Source organism: Dicentrarchus labrax, unplaced genomic scaffold (assembly GCF_905237075.1).
Source record: "Dicentrarchus labrax unplaced genomic scaffold, dlabrax2021, whole genome shotgun sequence".
Classification (NCBI taxonomy): domain Eukaryota; kingdom Metazoa; phylum Chordata; class Actinopteri; family Moronidae; genus Dicentrarchus; species Dicentrarchus labrax.
In genome coordinates, this window is record NW_026136709.1 from 5,487,541 (window position 1) to 5,514,421 (window position 26,881).

Here is a 26,881-nt window from a genome sequence, read left to right on the forward strand (position 1 = left end):
CTTGGCCTGGAAGTTATTAAGCTTGCGATATTAAAGGCAACTTCTCTAATGAGTGCGGTAATGAAGTCTGACACTTTTACTGGCACGGCAATCTGCAAGGCCAGAAGTACTGCAAGAGGGCCAGCGAGAGAGACAAATGGGGGAGGAGAAAACACATAAACACAATGTAAATACTGCAGCTTAGTTCAGAAAATTTGTAAGAGTTATGACTTTTTTTATTGTGGCGTTCAGATTTATAATGTTGCTGTTGTATTGGAGCATTGTTTGAAACAAACAATGCACAAAGAGGTGGCGTGTTTAAGGTCAGACGATGGAACAGGACCACAGGGCACTGCTTCTGCTTGTAAAAGACCTGGTGGTGGGCCTGTTGGGCCCCCTTGGCAGGCGGTGGTACAGCTGGAATAAGCTTTAATCGCCATCTGAGGTATTCTGATGAAGGCCTGCTGCCATGCATCATTGATATCACAAGTGGCAAGCAAGGGAGCGATGTACAAGGTGAAAATGGTTTTACAAGCATGTAGAAGTGGGGCCGTTAGTCATACCAAGGGTAGCACAAACGGCTGTGTCGGTCCCCTGTGCCCGGGCCCTGATATCCACGCTCAGATTCAAGCAAACAAGCTTGTGTGGAGGTTTGTGGCCTGCCGGGAGGACTGTCTGCACCAGTGTGATAGGGCTCATAAAAGAGCCTCTATTACCACGCTCTGCCACCTTCAGCACCTACAACAACATTGGTCCACAGCCTTGTTCAAACAGCGGCGCTGCATTCCTCCCGCGCTCCCGAAACAAATTCAAAATGAACTCCATTTCCTCATCTTAATAAATCACCCAGGCTCTCAACCCCGAGGTTCTGTGACTTTTTTTTCCTCGCTGAAAAACTCCCTCTCCCCAGCTAAGATTGATTGCTGTCTTAGCTTGGCCATGTGCTTGTTTATGTGAGACAGTAACCACAGAATGCCTCGCGCCGTCGGTCCAAAGAGGGTCGGGGTATTTTTCTCTATTTTTTTTTTCTCTCTCTCCCTCTTTTTGAATTCACATTGGAGTGTGTGAGTGCGCTGAGGAAACAGCTTTTATCACTTACAGCAGTCGCACAATAGGACCCAAACCATGTGTTGCTGGGTGCAGAAGTAAAGGGAAAGCATAGGGTGTGAATTTGTCTGTGTGTGAAGGCTGCCAGTGTTCAGAGATTATACTTAAAAGAGCCTTGTTGTCCACACCTATTTATCAGCTTGTGGATCACTCCAAAACCTTCCTGCTTCACACCAGATGAAATGTAGAGGAACGGCGCAGATAGCACGAGAGGAAACAGGAGCACTCTTTCTCTTAGAAATACAGAGCATTTTTTTTCTCCCTCTCCCTCTTTCCACCTTATCCGCATCGCTGAGTGAACTCATTGTCCGTTTGTTTTAGAGGAGCGGCCTGCTAAACACATTTGCCTGGAGAAACGAATTTCCAATAGGGTTTGATGCGATTGTAGTGCCTGCCCAGAACGTCAGGCATGCGAGGAATCTCGAGCCCAGATCAAGCGCTGTCTCTAACTGTCCACACACGGCAGAGCTGTGGTAAAACACTGAAACGCAGAGCCATTGCACTTGTAACTCCAAAACTGATTTCTTGTCCAGTTCGTCAGAGACACTGATGCCAGTCGGTTCAAATTAGGATGATGTTGCTCCCTGGTAACGAGCACCAAAATACTGGAGAATGGCTTTTGGCGACAGAGTAGAAAAAGAGACTGAGGGAAAACTGTAAAAGAAAAGAGAACATTTGGATATTGATTCAGTGACTTCCATCAAACCAAAACCAGTATAAACAAGGTTCTTAGATTGAAAAAACATCTATATCCCTGCATTTACAGGTACTAACTCCATTTGTGCTTGAAATAAGGACCTAAATACTGTATGTTTAATTTATTCATTAATTTATTTGTACAAACCAAAGCTTAATATCCAAATTAAAGGTGCAGTAGGTATTTCTTTAGAAAAATAACTTTTTGTCATATTTTCTGAAACTTCTTCTGGCTCGTTCTAGTGCTCCTAATGGCATTTGCAAGAATCCACTGGGCCTGAACCAAAACAACCAGATTAGACCACAATCAGAGCCGAGAGAGCTATAAAGACACATTGTGTTGGAGGCTTGAAGATCAGTTAAGTTGATTGTGGAGTCTCATTCCCAGGTCCCAAAGTGTCTGTATTTGACGCCCTGGGAATGAGACTCAACAATCAATTATATTTCTTGGCTCTGATTGGTTGTTTTCGTTCAGGTCCGATGGATTCTTGCAAATGCAATTAGGAGCACTAGAACGAGCCAGAGGAACCTGATTTTTTCACAGATTATCTGTCTCATATGCTACTGTCAGGATATAGGGAAAGTTTCAGCAAATATGACACAAAAAAGATATTTTTTAAAATTACCTACTGCAGATTTAATTTCATTTGTTGGTGAGTTGGCTATTAAATGCTAGACAGCCACTCAGCTTGTGGAGCCAGAGATGGATCAATAGTCAATACTCCAATAGTCTCTCCTGTCTTCCCCTCTCCAACTCATTGCCTCAGTTTCCCCACTCAGGATGTGATGGAAAATCCAGCTGACTTGCAACAATATGGGAAAAGGCTTCCTTACCTCGTCTGTGTACCTTTATTAGAGGTTCTGCCAAACTACAATGAGACAGGAACTGGTTCAAAACTAACTGTAACTGTAGGATTCCTGGAGCTTCATCATATTAAATCAATTATCTTTGCTCCAACAGGCTTTTACTGGGTTGATTGTGTTTTAATAGAATATTAAATTAAATTCACACTGTGGTAAATTGATTTAATATTGCATAACAGAAATACAGAAAGATTTTCCCTTCCTTGGGAAAAAAAAACAGTGACTATAAATACAGTAAGCACAGTCACTGCCACAGAAAGGTAGAGAACAGTTTAAGATTAGACAAGGTAAAACTGTATTGATACCAGAAGGAAAATTCACATGACAGCAGCACAGAGACAAAAGGTAAAAAAAAAACAAGACTTATTTGTATGAAATGAATAAAGAAGAAAGTAAAATATTAGGGAGATAACATTTAAGAAAATACTATCTCACTGAAAAGTAAAATATAATATATTACAGTATATAGTGATCTATAGCTCATACAGGCATGTAAAATAAAATAGTGTTAGATATGTAACTACTAGACAATAGCTCCTATAGTGATAATATATATAAGGTACAGTTGTATTGTTATAATGCACTGTAGTGTATTGTTTACTTTTGTTTAGAGGGACAATTCACCAATTTTACACATCAAGTTAAGTTAACTCATCATGAGCGCTATACAACCAGTGAGATTGTGGAATTGTTTCTGTGTGTGTCCTGTGGCTCTGAAGAGAAAAACAACCCTGTTGGTGATGAGGGTTACTGTATATTGACTTGGGCTTGAGACTACATATTTATAACAGGACGTCTGTGTTACAGGCTGGGGTCTTGGACTTTGACGGGTGTGGGGGTTTGCCGGAAGGGTTTAATGAAAGAAGCTATCAAGTTGCATTATGGGAGGAGTAGCATCCAGTGTTTTTGGAGTTGATACATACCAAGAACTAAAAGTTAGTATATGTCAGCCTCTGCAGTGCACTTTTCCACATTAAGTGGAGAGGGGAAAACATTCTGATGGCAGTATCTGTCTTAGTCTTGATATATTCTGTGACTTCTGTCATTTTCATGCTGTGTTTACTTGTTTGTGTTTGTGCAGGGCCCACAGGCATCGGTTTGAATGAGCTTAAGAGGAAACTGTTGATCTCAGACCCCCAGCACTTCAGTGTGACCATCCCACGTAAGTTCACTCATTCCACTGAGGTTAAGTTGCATTCGTCTTCCAATCCCTCCTCTCTGCATGTTTCTCCTTTCTTATCTGTGTGCAGCTGTCACATTGTGTCCACCATAAGCCTTTTACCAGACCACAGTTTTAGATCAGCTTATAAGAAAGCCCAGTGGACTGTGGGACATTAGAAAACTACAACAGCAAATACAGTAATTCTATTCAACCTACAATAAGAAGACTTTGACGGACCTTGTATGTTAGGCTTACAAAACAAGGAACATTTTGCTTCAAAATAATACAGTGTCAGTTGCCTTTATTCTCTTATTCTGTCTTATCTTAATCTTAATTAGAACAGAAAAATGAAGAGCAAGTTGACAAAATAAAATTCATTATCTTTTTATTTGATTACCTTTAAAAAATGCATATTTTAAGATCTTATTTTGGGGCATTTTTTTGCTTTTATTTTGATAGTGAGTAGAGATAAAGACAGGAAATGGGGGAGAGAGAGAGGTGTATCACATAAGAATCACCCCTAGCCACTGTATTCTGTAAATGGAGTCTGGCTTGTTCTCTAATTGAAAACAAACACATCTTGCTGTAAGTGAGCACTCGGTGTACGTGTGGACAGCTTACTGTAAACAGCAAGATGCTCAGAGAGATAAAATAAGCAAACAAGAAGAAGACACTGATCATTTATCGGTGTTACCTGTCTCCAGAGGAAGGGCCCTCCTCAGACATTAAATAACTGACACTACAGCTGTGTTGTCATGGGGACAGGTTGCCTCCCTCTCTACTCTTTTGAATTAATTTGTGCCCAAGAAGCCTCTTGTACATCTGTCCGCCGAGACAAACACATTGAAAACACATTCTCGGAGAAATGTAAGCATTCGAGATGCCAGATCAAATTCCGACAGCACAGCGCCCCGGTGCACCCTGTGAGTTTTTAGCAACAAATCAAAATAATCACTTTAGGTGAAGGATGTTTAGCTTTCTTGCTCCAGTTAAGTTTTTGCAATGTGTGAGAGTGCTTGTACTGTTTGAGCGATGAAGGTCCAGTCTGAGACACACACACACACACACACACACACAGAGGGAGCTGTCTGGCAGTGAGTAACACCCAGGGCAGCTCTCAGGCAGCACGGCTGCTCCTCTCAAGGCCCAGGCGGTTGTTTCTCCTCCTGTGTAATTGTCAGCTTTTCACAGTCTGCCTGACAAGCTCCCAATGATGGAGGAGCGTGCGTTTTTCTACCTCCTGAAGACATGCCATTCCACTGCTTCACCAATTGGCACTGAGCTACCCACTCTCCTTTCTTTCTCAGTTTATTTCTCACTTTCTTTCCGTCTTTTTCTGTCTCTTTCCCCCGCTGCCTCCTCCCTTTTTTTCTCCTTTTAAGGACCCAACGACAGCTTGCCATAATTCTGAACACCATCCAGCCCTGCTGCTCTCAGAGCCTTGCAAACTTTTTACTTTTTTGCAGTTCTGATGTCCCAAAGCCAGCATGTTGGGACAAATAAATCTTTCTGATTTATACATTTAAGCAGGGCAGTGGCATTAGTAATTGCGTAGTTACCATCTGGGGCTTGGAGGGAAACTGCGACATGAGTTTAAGGAAATATGAGGACCACTGATATTAATTACTGTGTTTGTTACATGCCGTGTGGCATAATGGATGTGTCCCAGTCAAAGTCTGACACTTGAAATGTCCCTGGTATTAAAATCCCATCGGTGGGGCCGTTTTTTCCACAAGGCATGTTAATTGTTCTCAAATGTGACCTGTGATTCTAAGTTTAATAGAGCCCAGACAGCCTGATTCTGACCCATATAGAGGACGTATGGCACAAGTCCTGGCTCTCATTGAGAGGAAAGAGACTCGGAAAGTATCTCGTCTCCCTCTTTTTTAATGTTTGATCGCTGCCAATGGACACATGGATGTGTTTAACACTTGCTGTTGTTTCGGATTAAGCCCGAAAGCGTTACCCCTTTTTTGTTAATTTGAAAACCGGAGCTTTGGAGACCACCGGCTTGTGGCCCCGGTTAAGATTTGGGTAATTTTTTCTCCCTTTCTCTTTGCTTGTCGCTGTAAAATGTAAACCAGCCGTCTAAGAAACACAAGGAGCACTGCAATAAGCCATTAGAGTAGGGGGTTAAACATTTTGATTCCAGTCCAAGTTTACTGATATTTTCCATGATTTGGGATTGAACGGATGCACATTCTTTTGTTGCACTGTAATTATTTTCTGTGCCACAAAACAGATGCCAAAATAACGCATGGTGGATGGTGTTGGTCTAACTACCAAGGGGCTGTCTGGCACTGTGTCTTACACGTTTCTGAATGGGAGGTATAAGTATATGTTATCTTATGACAAGGCTGTTTTGGCCTTCTCCTCGTGTTTTTCCTACTGTTGTCTGGGGCTGATGACAGAAAGTCATTGATCTTCCTCAGTGTCTTCTCCACCACAGTTGGATTTATGGCTGTCTTTCCCTCTCAAGCGAGTGACACATTGTATAAATCACACCATTGGTTTTCCATGAACCCTGTAGATCAGTCTGGACCATACAAAGGAAAGGCACTGGTCCACTACCAGGGCACAGCCTCAACACATGCTGACGAAAAGAACAACTCAGAGGAGAGTAAAGCAGAACTTGGCAGTTTTGGTTGCAGGTGATAAAAGTTTAATAGTTTGTTTTGGAGCTGGTCAGAGTGTCTGACGGGTGCGTAACTCTCCCCTCTGACCTTTGAAGCGCTCCTGAAATGAGCCGGAGTGTGAGTCGACCCCTTGACCCTTGCAAATCCACCAGCCCTGTCTGCTCGCGTTCCATCCACGTGCTGCCCCCACCACCCATTTTACAGCAAAGCTCTATGGTTTACTGCCAAGTAAATGTAGAGACTTGATGTTAATGAGAGCTCCCAAACTCAATTACCTTACAGCGGCTAACACTGGAGGCTAACGCTACTGCTTCTGTTTCTACAGGCACTGCAGCCACATTACAAGAGACAAATTTAATAAGAGCCAGTAAACCACTGCTGAATGTCAGTTAAGTGTCTGAGTTTAGTGCTGCAGCACTACAGGTTGTGTATTTTATAGTGCTATTACACAATAATATATACAAGGGTTGGCATGGCCCAGCGTGCTGTGTTTCAGACTTCCAGCGATGTTAATAAGGGGCTCAGTTCAGATGCTTTCAGCCCCAACAGTGAGTCAGACAGTCTGGGTTTGAGGTAATCACTGCTTCTCCTCTGCTCTCTCTCTCTCAGACACCAGTCGGGCCAAGAGGAACCAGGAGGCCGACGGCGTGGAGTACCACTTCATCTCCAAACACCTCTTTGAGACGGATATCCACAACAACAAGTAGGTTTGTGAAAGTGAAGAAATAAACTAATGACAGACCCAACACACTGTTCAACTTTCACATTTTAACTTTATACAGTGAGCATGGGCTGCAGATATTCATGATGTCAATTTTTTCAACTTAAAACAACGTAAAACCTGCCTCTGCTGCACAGGGTGCACACAGCAAAGTTTAAAGCTTCCATATTTTATACTTTTCTGGTGTTTTATTTGAAGTTTTAGATAAATTTGTTGTTTTAAGTACCAAAAACCATCTCAATCTCCTTTCTCACGCAAGAACAGGACATTCTGTGTTGTGTTTTGTCTCTTTGTCTGACACAGTTTCTGAATACTAGCTGTTTTTATGTCCGTGGATTGAACATTTTGATACTTTCACAGTATTTATTAGCATCTAGACCTGCTTTATAATCAAAATATTCATGGAAATCTCAGCATTGAACCATTAAACAGGTTCTACCATATGCTGTGGTTTTTCAGCCACACTGTAAATATATCCAAGTTGTTAAATATTTTTTGCTTCAATACACTCTCTGATATACAACTCATACATCACACACTTAGTTTCATTTCATTTAAGTATCCCCAGCTCTATGATAATGTGGTGCTTATTTTTGAAATGTATAACCCACACCCACATTCCATCAACCCCCATTTAACACATAAACTGTTTAATATGTTACCACTTTATTCTAAAACTATTAGGACTTTTTTTTCTATTATTATTATAACTTTAGTCTCAAACATTATATAATCATCTAAATAATCATTTAAAAAAGTATTGGGTTTTTTTATTTGTCAATTAATTAGTTCCATTACAATGACATATAAAATGGAAAACCAGCAAATCATCACATCTGAGAAGCTGGAACTAGCAAATATTTGACATTTTTGCTTTATAAATTACTTAAACCAATAATTTATTATCAAAATTGCTACTTCTTACCCCAACTATTGGATTAATAAACTGATCTTTCAGCCCTGATTACATAGTTATATTCCAATCACATGTATACAGTGTTTAATGTCATTTTAACTATTTCAAAGGTTAACAGACACTGTGTTCATAATGTGTGAGATTTGAGGAGCCCATCTATCTATCTGTGCTCTGGACCACTAAGAGGCAGTGCAGCGGTGAGAGCAGCAGTCTTTCTGGTCCGGCACTTGCTGCCACTGTTCAAACACAGCCTCCCTGCTGTCGTCTGTGTGTCTCTGTAACTGAGTGTGAGCTGGTGTTGACAGGGCCGGGCCCTGTGTTGGTAACGGATCTCCAGACAGTGGCCCCAAGGTCTCCTGTCTCTGCTTCCTCCTTTCCTTAGGCGCTCTCTCTGAATCCAGCCACACCACGGCCCGCCTTGACATTTGCGGCCAACAAATTGAAATGCAAGTTGTAATAGTCATAAGAATGATTGATGCCTTTCTGCCGGTCTCACACGAGCTGGAAAGGGGGAAAAAAGATATACTGTAGGGTGCACAAAACATTTATGCACGCAAACACACACACATGCACCACTTATGACATAGAGGGAAGCCTGTGGTGGTGAGTGCATATGGAGTGTCAGAGCATGCAGAGAGAAGAAGGGAAAAGGGGGGCTGTATATTTAGGCCATGTTGCGGTGTAGGTCGAGGCATGCAATGTTTTTCAGGGAGTCGGAGGGGTGAGTGACAGAGCTGTGATGTGGGGTGGATGCGTGGGACACTCCACGCTGAAATTACAAGGCAGCAAAGTAGACGAGGAGTGAGATGAACTTGTTTGCGTTATGCCTCATTGCATGCAGCAGAAACAATGCGCTCTGTGCAGAAATAAAAGGTCTCTGAATTGGGGCCACAACAACGTGTGTTTAGCTTGAACAACTTTCCCAAGGGAAGCCCTGTTCTGTGTCAAAATGGCAACAATCCATACTCTCAATATAGCCGAACCTCCACTGGCATGCCTTCCTGTAATCTATATACCTTCTCCTGACGACTGCAACGCTGCAAGGTGTGAGTTTCTGACACAGGCTACTGTAAGCTCTTAAATGAATTTCCCATAACCTAATATGAGGTTTGTTAGACGCTTAAGTCTCCCTTCTTTTAAAAAAAATGCTGAGTAAAACTTTCTTACATGGGCAATTACCATAAAACTCTCTTTTTACATGGCATCAGTCACACTGAGGCAGTCATTCTGTCCGACACTCGTCATGAGCAGACTGCAAGCATACCACGCAGTCCTATTAGCTCCAAATTCTTTCCACGTCGTTACTCTCCTCGCTGCCTTTTTTCCTTCTTGTTTGCAGCTAAAAATACACTGGCTGGTGGCTTTTTTTTCTCATGACAGTTGATTGGTGTGAAAGGGGGAAGATTATCTGGTGGAAAAGTGTTTGTTTGCTTGCGCCTATGCGGTTGCTCTCTGGGCTAAAACCCTGGTGGATTAAAGGAGGGGAGGTTTTGGCATTCGGGGGCTTTGTGGTTCTTCTGGAACAAACAGGTGTTACTGATTGAAAGAGTAGCGTCGGAGATTATATAAAAACATGCGCGGCCAAAATGTCTGTTTTTTAAGTTCTGCTGGAGAATGCTATCTTCAGATCTGTCAGCGGTTGGAAGAGTAATCCTCCTGTCTCTGTGGATTTGTAGGGTTTTATATATCATTATTTCGAAGATGAATCTCAGGAGTGTGCTGACACAGTCGACCAGATTAGGCTGAGATTCTAATGTTACTCCCGAGGGACATTAGTGTTGTATTAGATGCTAATCCCCACTCAAAGATGTTTGGAAAAGGTGTTTTCTTGCTCAACAATCTTCTCTTTTTTTTTCCATCTCAGGTTCATCGAGTATGGCGAGTACAAAGGGAACTACTACGGGACAAGTCTAGACTCCATACGATCTGTCCTCTCCAAGAACAAAGTGTGCCTATTGGATGTCCAGCCTCACGTGAGTGACACAAACCCTTTCTCTCCATCCCATTCTAATCTCACCATCCCACCATCCCTCTCTTCCCTCTTCTCTGTATTTTTAGCCCTTTGGCACCTCTGCCCCTACCTATCTCGGAAGCAGATCTCTCTCTCTCTTCCCTGGGCCTTGGCTGCTTACTGGGTTACCAAAGCGGGTTTTAAAGGGGGCATTTTGAGGGAGCAATTACCACTAATTTCCTCCATTTGAAGATTTCCTCTTTGGCTTATGTGTCTTGGGTGGTGGTGATCAGACCCTACACAAATGGCCGGCTTGTCACTGAGCCCCGACAAACCCCCTGAGCACAATTTCCATGAATCCAGGGCCGGGCCCGTATCGTCCAGCCTCTGCCCCAGCAGCTCCTCTCTGTTTGTTTTTACTCAGTGGATAATGACACACAGGCACAAATACACCATTATATAGATTAGGCTGGCATTTTCTCAAACCACCCCGGCTTGAGCGGCAATGCGACTCAGCCCGAGAGCCCTCGGCCGAAGTGTGTGAGAAAGAGTCTGTGGAAGCTCATGTGGGTGTATGTGCAGTTAGTTATGTGCTTTTTTGTTTTTGGCATACATTTGTGGTTTTGTGTAAGCCAATATTCATCCCCCCCTACCTTTACTTTGAGCCCCTTCTCTAACATGACTCATGGATCAGAATAGTGGCAGTGTCAAAGCATGTTATTGCTCCCATGCTGACTCGGCTGCGATGAATGCTTCCCAGTGGTTCTTCTCAGGCCCTTCCTTTGGGTTTTTATCCATCTTCCTATCAGTTGTGGTTTTGGACCCACTGCCTATTAACACAGTGAGAAGCCCTGATCGCGGTGCCAGAACCAGGGGAGAGCCTGAAGCCTGACGCCACCACTAACCAACTCTGACCTCTCTTCTACCTCTTGAGAACCAGATTGGTGGCGTTGTTTCATGCAGTTGCCACCAGAAAGAAGAGACAAGAAGGCCAGGCAGATGTAGACAGGAATGTATCCTCCGCTGTCTTCTAAAAGAACCACATGCACTAGATAACCAGAGGCCTGTTTTTTGTTTCACCCACCCATACATTAAACCAGTGGTTCCCAACCTTTTTGGTTTATGACCCTTTAAAATGCGGTAACCCATTGTAAGGTTGTCACGATACCAGAATCTTAACCTTTGATACAATGCTGGATTTCCAATAGTTCAGTCATGGATGGCATAGTTCTGATTGAAGATCTGTTTTATTTTTAATATAACTTTGGTACTTTCGATACTGTCAAATATATTATTAACAGATATCGTATTGTTTTAAAGACAAAAGTATCTTAATATTGAGACTATTGACAACCTTGACCCACTGTCATGAGATGTGACAGCTTACCCAAATACTATTTTCTCGATCTCAGATTGATTTGAGTTAGAGGCCTAAAGATTATTTCAGTAATTTTATAATTAATAATAAAGTAAAAGTTAGAGCAAAGTGTAATATATGAAAAAAAAGTGAACGGGGACAAGAAGTGCTCAGAATCAGGGAAAGTTGGAACATCTACGTTTTCATGCAAACTGAGCAAACTAAGGACTCCATGATACAGTTGAAAGCTCCAGAACCAAAGTCTAAGTGGACTTTGAACTAAGATTTGAGCCACATTAGCAGCATGGTTTTAGAGGTGGCAATGCCGGTTGGTCGTTCCACACATCACTTTGGTTCAGACTGAAATATCTCAACAACTATTGAATGAATTGTCAACACGATGACGAGGACCTTTCTTGTTCTGATGCCATTAGGTTAATGGCCTTCTTGTTTGCTTGATGGCATCGTTTCACACCCTTCCTTTGCTTTTACATTCATATTTGTTTTCCTTTTCCTCTGTCCAGACAATAAAGCACCTGCGGACGGCAGAGTTTAAACCCTTTGTGGTGTTTGTGAAGCCTCCTGCGATCGAGAGATTGAGGGAGACCAGACAGAATGCCAAAATCATATCAGGCAAGGACGACAAGGGATCCGCCAAGCCATTCACGGTAAGAGAACGTGACAAGAAAGTTTATCTCTCACGCTGAATCAGACATTGATCACCATATGTTGTTTACAGTTATTCAAACAGCTTGAAGTACCAGATGGGTCAGGTTGGCCTTAATTTAGACAATCACAGGAAGTCAATTTAATATACTTTTCATTGAGTTGCTAACACCCCAGCTGGTACCCCCAAACTGGATGATATTTGTAAATGCTATTCAGATTAGATTAAGTGAAATGAAAGTTTAATGACCCCTGTGAGGAAATTGGATCACTATAGCAGAAAATAACAGGATACAGCTAATAGGATATACATTAAGTAAGGATAAAGGGGGGATACTAAACATACAGCCAGAGAGCAAATTGGCATCCAAACACAGTCAAACACTATATGACTGTTTAAGATGTTGACATTTATACGTTGAAGGATGATCAGTCACATGAAGGATGTAGCTACGCACCAATGATGCGATGGTGTTATTACTGTCGAAACACATGGCTTTACACCCGACAGATTAGCAGCAAAAGAAATAACAGAAACACTATCTGGACCCTGTTCGTGTACAGTGTGTGAGTGATGAGGTCATCCCTCAAGCACCTATATTCCACCCCAACCGGGACGCAGATGAAAACAATTAGGTGTTCGGTGCTGCTGTGAAGTTGCCAGGTGTGGGAGCTGGGGGTGGGGGTTCGGGGCGGGGGTGTGGGTGGATGATGGTTTTCCCAGCCCCGTCAGGGATCGGCGCTCGCTCACTCGCTCGCGTGTCTCGCTCGCCACAGGCAGCACTAAGGCCAAGATCCCAGTCAGCAACGCACCGGACATGGCCTGATGGGACACCAGGAGGTAAGAAACACGAAGAGAGAGGGAGGCCGAGAGAGAGCTGGAGACTGACTGACCGCAGAGTCACACCGTGAAGGATGAGTGAAAGAAAGGACAAGTGGAGGAGGTGATAGGGTGTGAACTGGCAGAAGGTGTAAATCCATCGTGGTGAGGTTTCATTTACGGTTTTTATTAAAAACATATGCAAATAACAGAAAGACGACTGAAATAGTTTTTAGTGCTTTTAATATTCCCCACCTTCGCTGTCCTTCAACCCCACTCTTATGCCACTTACAGCTTACAAAGTTAGTTGACATAAATGGCAAAAAACCTCCAGGTGTCTAGTTTCCATGACCAAATTCCATAATCATTTAACATTTAAAAATGGTACTTTTCATTGCTGTTAGAATTGTAAGTATCTTAAAGAAGAGCATACATTTCCTCATGAAAAAGATCATGAAAAGAGATTCTCTCATTCTATTAATTAATGCTGCATAACTAAACTTGGGATGGGGCTGTCAGCTCCCATTCATTTTCTGTGAGAATCAGCAAATCCCTTAAAAGGAGCCTGATGGGATAGCTTGCAGCGAGGGACAGACAGGTAGTGGGTAAGATAAAGCTCAAATACATGCAGAGTGTATGTAGAAGGTGGCACCAATCACCAATAACCAATCACAGCTGAGATTGACCCGCTCATATATTTATTGCTGCTTGTTTTCTCTGAAAATAACACTGGAAACACTAGAGATGCACCGATCTGTATTATTGTGACAGCAAACTGTATTTTGGCTGAATAAAATAAGTCCTTAATGCAGCAGCCCGGGTTTGATTCGACCCCACAGCCCTTTGCAGCACGTCATCCCCCTTGCTCCCCACTCCTGTCTCTCTTCAGCTGCTCCTATCATATAAAAGCAATAAATAGCCCCAAAAAAGAGCCATTTTACACCTGAAAAAATGTCTGGAGCCACAAAACATATTTGACCCTTATAATACTAAGATCAAGCATATGGGTAAGCCAGCAGCGTTGGTGATGAAAGCAAAGAAATCAGTCCATGCACCAATAAATTCTCTCCTCCAAGACTTTTGGAGCTAGCTATGGAGGCTCAAGACTAGTAGCCACCACTATTGTGGTTTGGCAAACTATAAAGAAAAGGGTACCAGGTCAGGATATAAAGATATTTTAGCTGACACACTTCTTTTTGTTTATTTTTTATACACATTTTTACCGTTGGAGAACAATAGGAGCCACTGGAAAGGGGCTGAAGAGCCGTATGTGGCTCTGGAGATACAGGTTGCCTACCAATGCTTTATACAACCCATGGCAACCCTAACACGATGGGTAATCTCCAACTTATCACCGTCCAATGATTATTATATCGAAGAGCTGATATCCTATCTTTATCTAAAGGCATATTATCGTGCCAGTATGATCGGGGGCAGTTCTTTGGCCCGGAGTCATCCTCCCCCTGAGTGTGTCGGTTCAGTCAGCGTGAAGCGAGGTCACAGTCGAAGGTCGGCTCAGACTCCGAACATCTCTTAGATATTTTACTTCCCTGTCAAACCTTTAACACTCCCCTACAGGCACAAAGTCAGCTCGCATTAGTCACACAGTGAAATATCATTTTGCCCCTGTCTGCTCCTCATTTCCCAGCAGGGGTCCTGAGAACAATGAGCTTTAGTTGTCAGAAACAGGACGATTGCTAACTATCCATGCTGTTGCTGTTATTACTCACTGTCCCTTTATTAGCTCCTGCTATTCTCTCAAGCAATACAAATACACCTCTATAAAACTGCGTGACAGGGAGGCATATTTCAGCCAGGTAACAAACCAGGTTCTGTGTAAATGTTCATGTGCACTGACAGGACGTAAGCCACCTCAGATTTGCTATTAAAGGCTCTGAAAGAGAAGCTGTTGTTGGGTGAGTCGTCTCAGACATATTCTATCCACCGCCAGCTGTATTTCTCCCTCAGAGAGAGACAGGTCTGCTTTAATGATAAAGGCTGAGGAACAGTCGTCTCATTGTTTCAGCAGAGCAGTCTGACTTTAGCCCCATTGTTTGAGCTGGAGACGGTTCAGAGTAGATTTTTCAGGAAAAAAAGGAGCCGAAGCGTGCTGCAGAAACAAGCAAAAACAGGCTGATGTCATGCACAATTCAGGCTGTAATGCGGTTAGTGTCGAAATGGCACATTATCTCAAATGACCGCAATCATTCAGAGCTGGTTTGTGTAGCTCGGTTTGGTTTTTGCCGCGTATTTAAATGGAGAGGACAGGTGTGTTTTACTGGGATCAATAAAGCAGGTTCCCCGCTGACGACCTGGAGTGTGTGTGTGTGTGTGGTTTTAAAAGATGACACCTGAGGCCGACACATGCTGTTTCGTGCCACTGAAGCGTTGAAAAGGTTTATAGTCTCGTAAGGGGGGATTTTCCTTTTTAGCCGTAATTTACAGTAAAATGAAACAAATATCATAAAGAAAATTAAGAAAATAATAAAAATAAGCCATAAAAACATCACATTGGTTAAAATCTGCAACATGCAGAACCATCAGTGGTGAAAACCAAACTGAGAGTCAATAGCCTCATATTGTGCAATGAAAACTGCCATTTATCTGTGCTAGAACAAAGTACTTAAACAGGCGCAAGACGCTACATCATTTCATGTGGAAATTAAGCAATCTAATGGCAGCGAGGATAAATGAGTCCCCGGTGCGTTTCTTCTCGAGTTTGGCCCTCCAGAAAGTGGCATCAGCTCAAACTGCCCTCTGAGGAGAGCGATCCAGCGCCGATCAGTGGATGCCAGAGAATATCCACTCACTCCTGCTTGCCCAGCTTTCCATTTGCCTTTTTTTTTTTTTACCTTCATTATAATCATCTCCCTGCCCCTTTTACTCAATCCTACATCTATCTTATTATTTTCTTCCTCTGTTTTTTGATTCTCTTTCCATCTCTTCACGCAGCTCGCCGTCCCTTAAGCGGCTTCCTGCTGTGATTAATGTTCTTTTACCTGGAATGGGCTAACTAGAGACAGACGCACAGACTCGCTGGTGGACATGGAAACATCACACACACAAAAAAAACCCAGCACACAGTCTCATTTAGTTGCCAGGACAGGTCCGCGGGGTTGTCTTCCTGGCGTTGGACACAGTGGTCATCTGTAAGAGTCCAACAGTGGAAGTCCTGCGGAGGCTTCGGTCCAGATGACAGAATATAGTCCCGCTGCTGAACACTTCCCTCCACAGGCCAACAAACCTCCTGCCCTGCCTGAGCCGTCTCCTCGTCTCAGCCCATCCTCTTCCTGTCTTCTCCGAGACACGGGCTGATAAAACCATCACACCCTCCTCACGAAAGACAATAGAGCGTGAGATGGCGTGGGTCGGTTTTTTGTAAGGTGGATACATGCGAGACAGCCGGGGGAAGAAAAAAAAAAAGCAGACAGGGCTTTTGCTGAGTGTCACAGCGAGTGAGTGTTTATATTTAGCTGCGCAGCTAATCCATTATGAAGCGGAAAACCACCAGAAACATTCTGAAGTAACTGCTGGCTGGAAGGAGCGTCTCTAAAAATTGAGCCGTTTAGGAGTATTGAACTTTAACGAGGCCGTGTTTATGTGCGTACACATTGCATGCACACACTCAGCTTGATGCTGCCTGTTTGTGGGCGTGGGAGCGTGTGTGTGTGTGTGTGTGTGTGTGTGTGTGTGTTTGAGTTTCTGTGCATGAATGTGCATCTGTGTGTATTTATAATTGTGTGTTTGGCAAAGGGGTTCACTATAAAACCATATCTGTCCAGAAATCTAAAGTTGAGTGTTTCCAGTAAAAACATAAGGCTAAATCAGTGCAGCCACTTTAGCCCTGCTGGTGCACTGAGGCCAGGATCAGCCCGGGCCCACACAGCTGAAACCAGAAAGCCTCAGAGGGACCACCGCGGAGAGATACCTGGGTTCTCAGAATACTCTATCTATGAATACAGGAGCCCCAGATAGGCAATGTTTACCCCCAACCTGATAGAAAATATGTTATTTGGCTCTTCCTCACAGTTAGCAAGTGGTTTTAATCTTTACACTGGACAGCTGATTTGCATATTGTGTTTGTCTATTTATAGTTTGTCTGGAGAACTCTTCGTCCCCCTGGAGGACCCCTGTCAAAGCCTCCATGTCAGCGTGCAACAATTTTATTCAGCTCCCTCGTCTTGTGCCAATAGGGCATGCATTCTCTTTTAATGTTTGTATCATTACTTACAGTGCAAAACAAACAGATTTAGGCATCACAGCTAACCCTAGCCCGTAAAACATTGTTTAGTAGCTCATTAATTCCCCCATCATTTAACAGCCATTGTCTCTAAGCCTCCTTAAGCGTGGGATTCTGTCAGTAACCACAAAATCCACACATTAGAGGTGTATCAATAGTGAGCAGGACAGACTGCCAAATCATCATGTCTGTATTACCACACCCTGCCTGAATAATGATAGCATGTTTATGACAAATGAGCAAGAAGCAAGACTAGAAGAAAAGTAAAGAGTTGACTGGCTGCACCGTAACCTTCAACTTTGTTATAAAAGGAGGATAGAAAATCATTCCAAATCAACATGCTGAAGTTGGAGCCATTGGTATGAAAGTCGAGTTCCTTTCAGATTTTATGAAGTAAAGTCTAAAGTCATCAGAATCATTGTTTGAGTTTGAATCACACCATTGACTCCGCCACTTCAGGTACACTTGACACTGTAAGGTTATTGCCTCCAGAGCACCACTCCGCGCCATGTCCATTACAGCCGCCTCAGCAGATTGTGCAGCAGGTTCACACAGTCGGAGCTCGCAGCTCTGAAAGCGAAACAGCGTTACCGCAAGCTGCATTTCCCCAATGCACATATAAAATCCAGACTGGTTCTAATGTATGTTTTACACGTCTGTCTTTTGGAAATGATGGTTATGTTTTGTCCCCTGCTTATTTTGAGGATCTTTTATTTTCTTTGTGAATTGGATAACCGTGTGTATTCGGTGGAGGAAATGATGAAAATTCCTTGAGGTCAGGTTGTTGTACGGAGAGGTTTTAGTGCGTGGTCTGTGCCCGGGTTCATGTGTGTGCACCATGTCTCTGTGAGGTTAGAACGGGCTCCGTACAGGCCACTTTATGTTTATTTGCGTGTTCAAGGCTGTGTAATTTGTGTTTATCTCCCCTTTTGTTTACTGTGGCCAGTGTTTTCTCTGTGCAGCAGATAGTTTGGCCTTTGCTTTGCACATATATCTCTGCTTCTTGTCTTTTTCACCTCCGTCTTCTTCTCTCTGCTCTCACGTACACTGCAGGAGGAGGACTTTCAGGAGATGGTGACAGCGGCCCAGACGATGGAGACTCAATACGGCCATCTGTTTGAGAAGGTCATAGTCAACGATGACCTCTCGGCCGCCTTCAGCGAGCTGCGGTTGGCGCTAAAGAAAGTGGAGATGGAGACTCACTGGGTTCCAGTCAGCTGGACTCACTCCTGAGATCCAGACAGACTGTAAAAGAGGAAAAGGGAAGGGCTTTGACAAAAATATGCAGGTTTTTATCTTTCTATGTCTGCTGTGGCTGGTGTTGGGGGGGGGGTGTAACGGGAATAAAACAAGACAGCGCCAGACGGCTGTGTCGCCATACCTGAGCTGCAAGGATCTAAAAATAAGCTTTTTGCTCGGGATCAGGTTGGATTTAGACCTCAGCTGTGGTCTGGATGTGGATCGCCAGGTCTGACCAGATCTGACAGGGTTGAGGCTAAGGGAGCCCGTCCAGAATATGAGCCTTGGACATTGATCTGGGTCTCAGTCTGGGTCACACAACCATAGCTTGAGCTCTTTGGTCCAAACCAGAATGTGGAACGAGCCTGGACCATCACAGCACCAGCAGTCCTGCCAGCACATCAGCAACCGCGCCAACCAGGACTCCGTCTTTAGTGTGTTTATAACATTAGACCATTAGAAACCAAAGGGGATTGATAAATTTCTTCTTGGTGGACAACTTACATGCGTATGTCTGTAAAAGAACACAACCTCTGAGGGGAAAAGGGGGAGAAAAGCAAACATATTTGCCTTCTGTCTTACTATAAATCTGTGCTTCTATAATGCTTCCATGACTGTTACTCCAAACAAAAACACTGTCAGGTACACTCTCAAGAAAGGGCAGTAATTGTAATTTTATTTAAGAGAAATTAATATATTTTCTAATGTCCTCCAGTTGTTTTCTTGCATACCTTCTATAAACATATCTCCACTTTTAAAGCAACCTGATCTCAACTGTAGCCCCCTCTCTGACAGCCCTTTTACACAGGAGGCGTCTCTTCTTTCAGTCAACTGTTTTGATTTCATCACCCTAGTCCAGTTTTCCCCATGCAAAGCATAGAGAGCCATTTTATTTAGGTGTTATATATTCCATTTAGGAGCGTTCTGAAAAGCCACCCTTCATGTGAAGGTGCCCAGCATAACAGCTTTGCCATTTAAAGTCCCAGAACTGGACACTTTTGGCTGTCTGCTAGAAGAAAATGTTCACAATTGTGTTTTATTAGGGTGGAGTCTTTATTTTTATTCACATAAAAATGGCTTCAGCGAGGCTGCTAATAGAGGGTCCACAGCACACTTCCAGGAGTTTAACTCAGTGAAATGCTAAGTAGCCGCTCCTGACTTTATGAGCATTAGAAGTTTATTGCTAATTTGAGTCTCCCATTCCCAGTCTCACTTACTCATTTTTTACTCAGTGCTTTTCTTTTTTAAGCTTCTATCATAGAGATACTTAACCTTCAATTCTGGTACATTGATTCTCAAAGCAACTACTCATTAATCCTGGCTGTATAATTATCATTAACGATGTTACAGCCCCGGTAGATCTGCTAATGTAGTGAAAGCCTGATGAAGAGCCATAATTTACACTTTAAAGGAATAGGTTGCCCTCTCATTTGCTTGCTTTCTTTCATCAACACCACTTTCATGTCTGTGTATTGTGTATGGAACTACAGCCAAGAGGTGATTAGCTTAGCCTAGCATAAAGACTGGAAACGAGGAGCTGTTAGCAGCTAGGCTGGCTCTGTCCAAAGTTTAGAAATATGCTTACTAGCACCACTGAAGTCGTGGTTTTTATTCATTTGCCAGAGCCAGAGTAGTCATTCTCTCCCCCCCCGGAATGCTAAGCTACGCTAAATACCTTCTGGCTCCAGCTTCATAATTAACGTACAGACCTGAGACTGGTATCAGCCTTCTCGTTTTACGCTTGGCAAGAAAGCCAATAATATTTCCCACAATTTTAAACTATTCCTGTAACTATGTTTTCTTACCTTTGAACAATTGGCCACCATACTGTACAAATCCTGTTTGAATTTTTCTCATACACTAGTTGTATGTCCAACTCAGGTTGCATTGCCCAAATGTTTTCAAGTTCATTTCTCTTACCATTTCCACCTACTATGATATTTATGTATTGGATTTCTGTCCATTTTTAAAAAGGGTAATATGAGTGTTTATGCTCTTCAGTAATGGTAACAAACATAAAGGGACTTTAACACCCCTCACCCCTTTACATTGTCTCTGGTTTTTTATTCATTTTAGTATCACATTAAGTTCCCTTTTTAAATATTATTTTACTTGTTCACCTCTCCATATTTTACCCCTCTGCCATCTGTTTTATTGATCAGAATCAGATTTGTACAGTCTCCAGAAAATATTTTTAATTTCTTGCTGTAAATGAAATGCTGTTTATGAGGCAAGTTGTATGAATTCACATTATTCTTGATAACTGCTACATTTTATATTAAAGAAAACCCAACTAAACTTGTATTTCCAAGGTATTAAATTAATTCATGTCTTCAACCCGGCAAAGACCGAGAGCAGTGATGTGTGAGGTGGAACGGTATGAGAAAAATATTCCAGTGTTTCTGGGATTTGTGCCCTTGAGTGCCATTCACATCTATCTTTGTTCGGTTTTGAGAAAAATATTCCAGCAACATCTTTCAGCTGCCCCATAGGAGTTCGTTCCAGAGTGCACAGTTGTGTAAACAGACCTTTCATCTTGTAAATGACAGCGCAAGAGAGCAGTAAATGTCAATCACTGGCTGTTTTTCTCACCTATGGACCATTACAGCTGAATTTGATTTTGACAGTATCAGAGTACTTTTCCTCACTCTGCAATCACCTTTAATTTAAATTGTTATTTGGCTTCCTAGTGGCTCAGTCGGCATGCGTCTGACAATCTGACTTGTCAAATGAAGATGAAAAGTCAGAAAAATAAACTTAAAAAACTATATTCTTAAAAAAATAACAATCTGTCACTGCAGATTTTCACACAACTTGTGTATTCTTGTAACTTTATTCAGAAACTATTTGTCATCAACTCAAGTGCACTTGTCTTTAGCCAAGTTTCCAAGATTTGGAAGAAGAAGAAGAATTTCCAGAAAATCTGAAAAAGAAAATGCAAATGAATGTGTTTCCGACCACTGCTGTTATACAAAGAGCTGGGCTCATTGAGATAAACAGTCGGTGGCGCTAATTCTCCAGTCTTGCATTTACAGTTTCAGAGGAAGAGGCGGCAATGAGATGATGTAATTAAAAGAACGCTAGTCAAACCTCAAATGAACCAAAACACTGTGGTATACATGTTTTTTGGGGGGTTTCATGATTTATATTGCGGTTTCAGTCTCATCCGTCCACACAGATCTGATGTTTTTATCTGCTGCTCACTCAGTGGAACCAAAGTCACACTTCATATACATTATAATTAATTCTCTGAGTCTGTTTCCATTTTTGCACTTTGTTGCATTTTTCTTTGCACATAAACATAGGTGAACAATTACAAGCTCCTAAAAGACACGATTGGTTGGATCAAGGTTGAAGGATGGGGCCGGAATCCAGTGACTGCTGAAACCACCAGAGCAGTGCAGCCCAATTAAACCTCAGTGTCCTGCTCCAGCTGTGTGCCAAATTACTAACTCAGATGTCACCGGACCTTTGAAAACAGGGGGAGTAAGTGGGGGTGGTAAAAGGGGGCTCTTGAGAAGTCCAGCCTCCAACAAGCAACCCACTGGAGGATTCCACAGGCCTCTGCTTGATGAAGTTACAGAAAATTCCCCCACCGGTCAAAATCAGGTCACCTAACCTTCGTATGCTCTTTTCCACAAGGCTCACTTTGATGGCTGTGTGGAGCAGGCGAGTGGCATGGGGGGGGGTTACAGTCGAGGTGAATAAGGACGCAGTGAGGTTGAGGAGGAGGTGGCAGGGAAGGTCAGGAGTAGGTAATGGCACTCACTCAGGCCAAAGGGCGGAACCTGTTACCCCACGTCGTCCTCGCTCTTCAAGTCTTTCTCTCACTCTGTTTGTCTTCTTAATTAGGATAACAGTGACAGGGGGAGGCTCAAAGGCAGTCTGCTTTATGTACAGGAACAGGGCTTTCGGCCCATCATGCTCTCTGAGCTAAGGCTGAGTGAGTGAGTGAGTAAGTAGGTGTGAGAGCGAGGTTTTCCCCTCCCAAAAGCCATCAAGCTCAATGACCCATGTTAAACACAAGACAAATGCCACCCTGCGTTGCCCTGGGTAGTCCGGCAACTGAGGGAGTGCTTGGACAGGGACATTCTGGCATAGACATTCTGAAGGCTCTAAGTGAGTGTAAATTGACCCCATTTCCTCTCACGTCTTAATGCCAAAGGCGGACCAAAGATCTCATGAACAAAGGGGTCTCCGTCTCAGACTAGACTAGTTTTGAGTCTTTCCTCTTAAGTTCTACCCACTATTCTCAAGTTCATGTCTTCATTCACCTACTATCTCATCCTCTGTTTTCCATGTGTTTATTTGGCTCGGCCTGAATAGAGGTGTCGAGCATGTCGAGCTATGTTTTGATAGCGCTCCAATTGCCCTAGAGGGGAGTGACGCTCCCCGCACTCCCAAGACCTTTCTCTGTAACAAACGATGAGCGCCTGATTTAGTGTCATCAAAGCAGTGACGGACATGCTGTTTTGCTTCTCAGTTCCTTGACGTGTCATCAGCCTGCGCCTTAAGGAGCCCACGCCATTGTCGGAGTGATGGGAGTGTTGCATCAGCCCGGATGCTGCGCTTTATTCGCTTTCAAATGAGGACGACAGAAACACATGTTCGCAGATTAGGTTTCCCCTGACATGGATAACGAAGGGCCAGGAATCGGCCACATATGCCAAGGTACTTTAGATGAGTGATGATGTAATACTGAAAAATAGTACGTGTGTACATTTGGGTCTGTGTATATGATCAAGAAACGGAACAGTTAAATGGCATTGCCCTGTAAGTAGTAGCAAAGAAATGGACGGTTCCATAAATCTTCATGTAGTTGTATAAAAGTCTGCCTGCAGCCCCTAACTGATTTAAGATAACAAATCCCTCTCCCTCTTTATTCATCTTTCTCCGCCATCCCTTGAAAAGTGAGCTGCCGTGTGAGTAAAGGCCAAGCGATGGCTTCCCCAGCTCAGACATGAAAACTGGCGCTTACCAAATCAAAGACCTGCTCTCCGTCTATTCCCCTCTGTCTCCGACGACTGTAATAGTTTAAAAGAACACGTTAGGGATCTGAGAATTTATAGCACGTTAAGTCCAGCTTTTATCTCAGATCCCAGAGATTAATGTTGCACTGCAGTAAGGTCCCATTAATCGCTCGCTTTCTTGCCCTTTTGATGTATTTATTTTCACGTCCATAAATCCATGCATTAACTGAACCCATTGTTTAGCAGATGAGGGCCAGTGCCAGACGAGCAGGGCAGAGGCAGGAGGAGTAGTGGGCCGAGCAAAGAGGGATTAAGTTGTGGAAAAGTCAGAAAGCCCGTCCTGTCCTGGACCCACTGACATGTCATATGGGTTCCTACAATGTCCCCCTGACGCATTTCGGAAACCATTAAAGCGAAATGTCTGTGCCTCGTGTTACGATATACGCTGCAATCATTTTGATTTACTGCGTTAAAATTACAGCGTCAGGGCCAATATCCTGAACGGGGCTCAATGTGATAAGTCCTGCCTTTGTAACAAGACAAATTGTTCATCATGAGCATCAGAGTAGGGTAAGAGGGAGGGGGACTCGGGCTCCTGCTGAGACTTCTCATCTTTTTCATAAGTGCTTGAATGAGCCTTTTCTTTCACAGTCTCCCGCTTCTCGTTCTCCGGCGTTCCGCTATCCTGCCTTTGCCCAGCCTTTCATGTGGTGACTCAGTCCATCACCATGGCTTTACCGTAGGAGCCAGCCAGAGATGCCGCTCTGTTTTCCTCATCCACGGGTAAATGCCCTCAACCATAGGGAGACTGCTGTGTAGACTAATGGGGCTTCAGGCCAGGAGCTTCTGCCCACCCTGTCTCCTCGGCCTAATTAGCCTTACCATTACCTCATGTCTGTAGACAAAGGTCTACGGGGCATGTTACCTTGAGCTGTATTTCTCAATTACAGGGCTTTAGGAACCGGAGGGTGGGGAGCATGGAGTGAACAGGGGATGCCCTTCATTCCTCCCTGGCCTGAGAACGCCTTCTCACCCTGATGAGAATGTGTGGAAATCATAACAACACGTTCGGTCTAATAGCCGTAGCGCAGTTGGTCATTAGGCAGGGTGGCGTATGTATACACTGCCTGCTGGGGCTGCGCAGGTTAACTCCACTCTGTGTGTGTGTGTGTGTGTGTGTGTTTGAAAATGAGACCAAGGGGTAAAAGTTCATCTGGAGGGTCCTCTACGCTGAAAACTCCTCTGACACATGTGGAGCTAAAGCAGGGTACAGGGGCCGAGGTTGCACAAAGGCAGTGACTATGTTAGAGGAGTTTGGAGCTGTCCACCTGTATTTTCTTAAACTTTCTCCGCAGCCTTCCCCTGAGTCTTGTTGGCCTCTATCGAAGAAGTTTTAATTACACGGACTCTGAACTGTCATCTTTTAAGTTAGCACTGTGGAGGTAAGGCCCTTCCTTGTGTGTGCTACAAATTAGCCTTAACACTGCCATGATTTCCCCTAGTTAGTGAGAGAGGCAAAAAATGTCCCTCGCCTTCCAAATGTGTCTGCTTTCATTGCAATGAAGCATTCTTTTAATAGTCTGTATTATCCTGATAGGTTTCCAGCGGCGCTGTCATTTCAACAACTTCGTGCAACTTTGCAAAACCCAATACATGCAAATGTAAGTAGCAAAACAGTGTTTCTCCATCTTCCAAACCATACAGCACTCGAATGGAATGCAGCAGTGCGTCCAGCTGGGGTATGAGAGCCCAGCAGCAGTAGCCACGCTGACCCTGTGTAATGACGGTAAGTGGATTACAAGGAGGCCCTGGTCACTGGTCATTAATATTGAGTCCGCTAGAGTTACCTCCATGTGGCAGCAGCTACACCACAGGGACTGAGCCCAGGACCTCCAAGATACCTGAGAAGCCCGTTGCTGTGTGCAGGGCCTCGTGAAGATCAAGAGAGATCGGAGAGGATCAGTTTTGGTTTTGGATGAACGGTTGATTATTGAGTAGTGTAGCGCTGCGTGTGATGGCCTCACCACTGTCAGCTTTATGTTTCATTCGATTTTTGGCATTTCCAAATAGCTTAAGCTTTCCTTAAACAACGGTCCACTGAGGCACAGTCACACCGACTTAGAGCAGTTAGATTATCTGGCACAATCAATTCATTTCAACTGAAGTCTTGCAATCATTGGATTTGCTCACACGCTCTAATTACATTTTTAACTGGCTAGCACTAGCATGTTCCCGGGTGACTATTGTGTTAGCCGTTAGCTCACGAGCTACAGAACCCTGGGGGGGGGGACATGTTAGGAAGATAACATTGAGCTAGCTGGCTAGCTCACTAGCTATTGGTCAGCAAAGATTACCGAAGCAACCATGTTACTAATTTCTCAAATTCACTGTTTTGTTCGTAACATCGTTTGTAACTTTAAAGTTACAGTCCAGGTTAGTGTGTGACAAATTAGTAATATGCTTGCTTGGTTAGCCACCTAGCAAGCTAGTGTAACCTTGGTAACAATAGATAACGTTGGAGACGTGTACAGTAACAAGTTATTATTATTATTATTATTATTATTATTATTATTACCAGTTACAATTACTCTTAAAGGAATGAAAACTGAAGGGTTTTTGTTGTTTGCTTGCTATTTCACAAAATCTTATATCATGACAGACAGTAACACTAATACACAGGTTGGTTTTATAACAATCAATATTCTTACCATGGTATCAGTATACTACTGCAACATAGCACCTATACATTATGCTATGCTAATGGCTGGCCATCAGTGTTATAAATGAAATATTTTTGGTGATTTACTCTATATTTAATATCTGCAGGTGTGCAGCCTTCATGGCTTTTGCACTTTATTGGCAAATATATCATGGAGTACATGTATGATCCTGAGGATTTGGAGGACATATGTGCGCTAATAGGAGGAAAATGTTGGATTCCTCAGAGAAACGTGAAGACATACGTTTGATTTCCCAGTGTAAGTGTAATTTCACAAGGCTGCACATTGGGAATCTCTGCATTTAAGAAAACAGAGCTGGGAGCACGTTTAACGAGCCGTGTTCATGAATGTAACAAGCAATCCCATGAAACCCCAGAGGTTGATGGAATGTATATCTTTTCGTTGATGTGAGTTCCCGCCGCACGCCAAGTCCTTGTAACAGACATGTAGACGTCACGTTGTTATGGCCATGTTCTGAGAAACATGGTGACATGTTAGGAGCTCTTGGCATCCCTGTATCAACACCGTGCGGGGCTGACAGGGGCTCAACCTTGATCTTGACATTCACAGATGTACGTATCTCTCGGCTTATTCCCACCGCCTAAAAGCCAAGACCTGGCCCCTGAACCTTCTCACTCCACATAGCATGTTTTGACACATTGTCATCTTTTTTTTTTTTTTTGGATGGCTAGGTAAAGGAAGAGCCCACACACTTACTGTGCGCTGTTTGTGTTCCTAATCAAGCACTCCCCCAGCCTTGATGGCCCGCCCGCCCACCTGGGAGGTATGATGGGAACCCACGTGATCCAAGGCAAGGACGAAAAACAAACAAAATCA

At 43.4% G+C, this 26,881-nt stretch overlaps 1 protein-coding gene across 4 annotated transcripts in view; it reads left to right on the top strand.

The window, feature by feature from the left end:
• mpp7a (MAGUK p55 scaffold protein 7a) overlaps positions 1–20,652 on the top strand; it is a 136,251-nt gene extending 115,599 nt beyond the window's left edge. For all 4 annotated transcript variants that reach the window (XM_051411251.1, XM_051411253.1, XM_051411254.1 and 1 more), the window contains 5 exons: positions 3,728–3,808; positions 7,054–7,147; positions 9,946–10,054; positions 11,914–12,057; positions 18,169–20,652. In XM_051411251.1, the coding sequence (XP_051267211.1) occupies positions 3,728–3,808; positions 7,054–7,147; positions 9,946–10,054; positions 11,914–12,057; positions 18,169–18,348 (608 nt within the window). In that variant the 3' untranslated portion in view covers positions 18,349–20,652. The remainder of the gene's footprint in view (positions 1–3,727; positions 3,809–7,053; positions 7,148–9,945; positions 10,055–11,913; positions 12,058–18,168) is intronic.
• Positions 20,653–26,881: the final 6,229 nt, after the last annotated feature.